General features: G+C 37.7%; 1 protein-coding gene across 1 annotated transcript in view; it reads left to right on the top strand.

The window, feature by feature from the left end:
• LOC106524735 (protocadherin-17) overlaps positions 1 to 3,843 on the top strand; it is a 17,302-nt gene extending 13,459 nt beyond the window's left edge. Inside the window, exon 4 of the mRNA XM_014018660.1 lies at positions 3,024 to 3,843. Coding sequence (XP_013874114.1) covers positions 3,024 to 3,601 — 578 coding nt within the window. The 3' untranslated portion in view covers positions 3,602 to 3,843. The remainder of the gene's footprint in view (positions 1 to 3,023) is intronic.
• Positions 3,844 to 3,856: the final 13 nt, after the last annotated feature.

Genomic DNA, 3,856 nt, shown 5'->3' with positions numbered 1-3,856 from the left:
ACTCTAATAAATTCAGTGATCACCGTTGGACTTTATTTGTGTATTTTTGAAACAAGCTGTTCCACTATTATGGAAACCAGTGCAAAGAAAACCCATTTATTAGAGTAAAGGTAAATCAGTTGACAGAACAACAGGAGGATGAAATTGCTGTTTCATTTTCATGTATAACAAATGAAGGAAAACTATTATTCCCCCCACCACCACCAACTTACAAGACATTTTTGACATTTTGCTTCATGCCCTTACATGCAAAACACCTCGGTGCATTATTGTCAAATTAATTTTGATAGCTKAGTAAAATGGTCTCTGAAAAAGAAAAAAAAAAGAATTGACACTCTCTACATCACAACGCCATGAAAATTGCYTTTTTTTCCCTTGTATGTGTTGCTCTCTGTGAGCTTGTTTTATGCCTCCAGGATTAGGTGTGGTGTGAAATCTGCAGGAGGGAGTTATGGCACAAAGATAGAGCCCTTGCCATTTTCTCTGCCTTTTTTTTTTTTTTACTACAAACAACAACCCACATGTATACACAAAGGTGTTTGAGTTGCCAGCAGTATTAAAGCTAAAGCTGAATATATACTTGACCACTTTAACTACCATTTGGTTGGCATTAAAACGATAGTTTCAATTTTTTGAGGTAGGTTTGTTTAGAAAAATAGCTCTTGAAAGACACTGATTTCAGAAATAAAATATAAATTTGACTGATTTGATGAGTTACCACTAGTCAGAGCAAGCCAACTGCTGCTTTTTCAAGCAACTTTCATCCAAAAAACATATTTTCTAAACCTTTAAACTGATCGAATTTTACATCACGTTATTTATGTGACGTTATTTGGGTTGTTTATAACAGTAAAGTRTGCAGCAGCAGCTAGCTGTAGTGCTGATGCACCTCTGCAATAAATATCTAATTTCTGGCTGAATGTGTTGTAAAGTTAACGTCAAAGTAAAAAAGGTTTATAAAATTAAGTAGTATGTCATTTTTAGTTTATTTTCTAGTGATATGAACTATTTATATGCGCGTGTATGATTTTTAGGACTAATCTGTTTGTTTATTCATCCATTTTTTGTGAATTGCCCTTTCAAATGTGTAGTTTTTCACTTTATTTAATGCATTTAAAAATATACATATTTTTTTATATTTTGCTAAACAGAGCTCATCTGATAAATCTACCTGAATCCCACAAAGCTTTTAAAACAACAAGCTTTATAATCTGCCTCTAAAAGTCCCCACCATTACCACACCCCCTCATAACCCATACAATTAAAGTGAAAAAAAAAGAAGAAAAGAGCCAAGAAATGCTTCTGATTATGCACCAAATTCCTTTTAAAATAATTACAAAAATGGTCAGGGCAAAGCTAATGAGCGTGTGTGGTTTAAATTATAATTTTGAAATCTAATTTCAATGGGATATTTTTGTTCTAGTGTTAATCTGGCTACCTGCCCAGGGTGTAGGATGCCCTGCCTCTCGCCAAATGTCAGCTAGGATAGTCTCCAGGACTGCCCTCCACCCCCATCACTATAAATGGGTACAATGGATGGATGGGTAATATTTTTTTCTGTTCAAGCTGCTCTATAAAAGGAAGCTACAGATAGATTTTTTTTCTTCTTCTATTTTTTATCAAAGCAATTTTGGTTTATTTAAGCAAATGGGTAAAAAAATACAATTTGAAATGCAGAAACAAAAAAAGAAAAATCTTACATGAAGATTACAATCTTCTAACAAAAGTGTCTGAAAAGTAAAAATCACCTGAAATTGTACTAAGAAAATGTAGAAATGAGAACAAAAAGACTCTGTCTTTACTTATGGCTACCACGAGTACCTGTGTGGTCACTCATATCTGTCAAAAGTGAAGAGGTAAAGGCTGTACGCCTGTCACCCTGGATGAACATCATCTTGACTAACACAGGAGCAGGGGAGCACCCACTAATGTTCAGCCAATCGGAGGAGGATGCATCTTCAGCACTGATACTGACACGAGCAAGCTGGCAAAGGGGCACAGTTTTATGAGGCATTTATGTTTGATGTGTTGTGGCTGGTGTTTGTGCATGATAAATTGCTGCACAATGTGCAGCAGGAGTGTAACAAGGTAAATGAGCAATCCAAAGATAATTTTGAAAGTGTGTATTTATTTATTTATTTGTATTTTTTTTTTTTTTGGTTTAGACTACATTACCTTGTAGGTAGATACATTTTGTATGCAAACAACGTATGGCATTTGTATCAAGACATGCTGTGCATATAGTCAAAAAAAGACTTGTTTAAATGCCACAGATGAGATGAAAAACAAATAAACCACACAAAAAATTAGAAACTTTAAAAAATAAACACAGAGAAAGAAAAAAAAATACTTTCGCTTAAGATGACGCCTAAAAGTGAGACAAACTTAGTGTAACGAGCATAAAGAACATTTTGACTAATACCATCTCACCTGTTTTTGTTATAAATGGCAAAAAAATAATAATCTTGCCGAGTTAAAATTAGTCTTTCTTTTTAACACAGCCTACATCTGATGAAATTGTAAATGAAAAACATCACTTCCTCTGCACCAGATGATATTTTCCAGGAGAACACCTACGCAGGTTGTTGATAATACCAGAGGGAAAATGTTTCATAAGTAGGACAAATCACTCATTTGCTTTATTTATACAAAAAAAAGAGAGAAAGAAAAAAAAGGGGCTAATTAACTTTCCCATTGAACAATATTGTGCAGCTTCACATTAGCGGTGCATCATAATTAGTTTTAGGAATAAAATACATTTACAAATTCTAGAGAAAATAGAGGTATTCTATTATTTAAGATGGGTGATGTTTATTTTGAAAATTCCTGTGACAAAAAAAAGGCATGTCAGCGAAGATATTGTAGTTTGTAGTGAAATTTTAAAAATATGAGTAGAATTTGTTTGTTTGCTGTGTTTTAATATTACTGCTCATCCTTCAAAATGTCATCTCTATTTTCCTCTGGGTTGTTTATACTTACCCCAGCAGACTCCAATAACAAATGTTTTAACTGTTTTTTTGCAGAGCAAGACAAATCAGTCCACTGCACCGATGAATGTCGTGCACTGGGACATTCTGACAGATGCTGGATGCCAAAGTTACGGGTAGGAAGCCAAGCAGACAGCGCAGATAATCGCACCAACCTTTTCATCCCTGTGGGAATGGATGCCATGGTAGAGACAGAGATTTATGGCACCATCAGCTGCAACAGCAGAAAAACCCTCACCACGTTTGGAAAAGAACAGCGGGACAGTACTATCCTCGTGGCCAATGTCAAACCTTACTTAAAATCGCAGCGTGCACTAAGTCCACCGCTACAAGAGAGCCCATCTGCGTCTAGCAGTCCCACCAAGAGCAGCGCGCCCCTGGACTTGGCCAACCAAGAGTCCAAAGAAGAGAGGGACGGGGCGTCAGACAGCAGTGCCTACGGCCCTCCAGATGGCCAGTGCTCCCCGCTGCACACTGAGCTGGAGGAGTCCTCCTACCTGACCTGTGAGCTCAGGCCCAAATCCCTGTCAAGCAGTCTCATTCACAGCTCTGTCATCAGTCAGGAGTGCGGGGGGTCGGATTGTGCTCTCGACCCGAGGGACTCCGGTAACTGACAGTTGAGGCGATCGCGCTCGCAGTCGCCTGCCAAGCATCTGATGATGATGATGATACCCACGATTGATGACCAAGAGTTGATTTATTTTGGCCCCCTGGTGGTGTGTGAACACGCATTGTATAACCAAAAACCATCCGCTTTCTATGTTTTCTTTTACGTTCGTTTGTTCCGTTCTGTTTTTTAGTTTGTGACTTGTTGTGTTTAGGTGAAATATGTGTCCTTGACTGCTGTGAGGGATTCCGGGCGGGAGGGG

This window comes from Austrofundulus limnaeus, unplaced genomic scaffold, assembly GCF_001266775.1.
Source record: "Austrofundulus limnaeus strain Quisiro unplaced genomic scaffold, Austrofundulus_limnaeus-1.0 Scaffold199, whole genome shotgun sequence".
Classification (NCBI taxonomy): Eukaryota; Metazoa; Chordata; class Actinopteri; order Cyprinodontiformes; family Rivulidae; genus Austrofundulus; species Austrofundulus limnaeus.
Note: the sequence above shows the minus strand (reverse complement) of the source record. Positions and strands in the feature narration are given on the sequence as shown.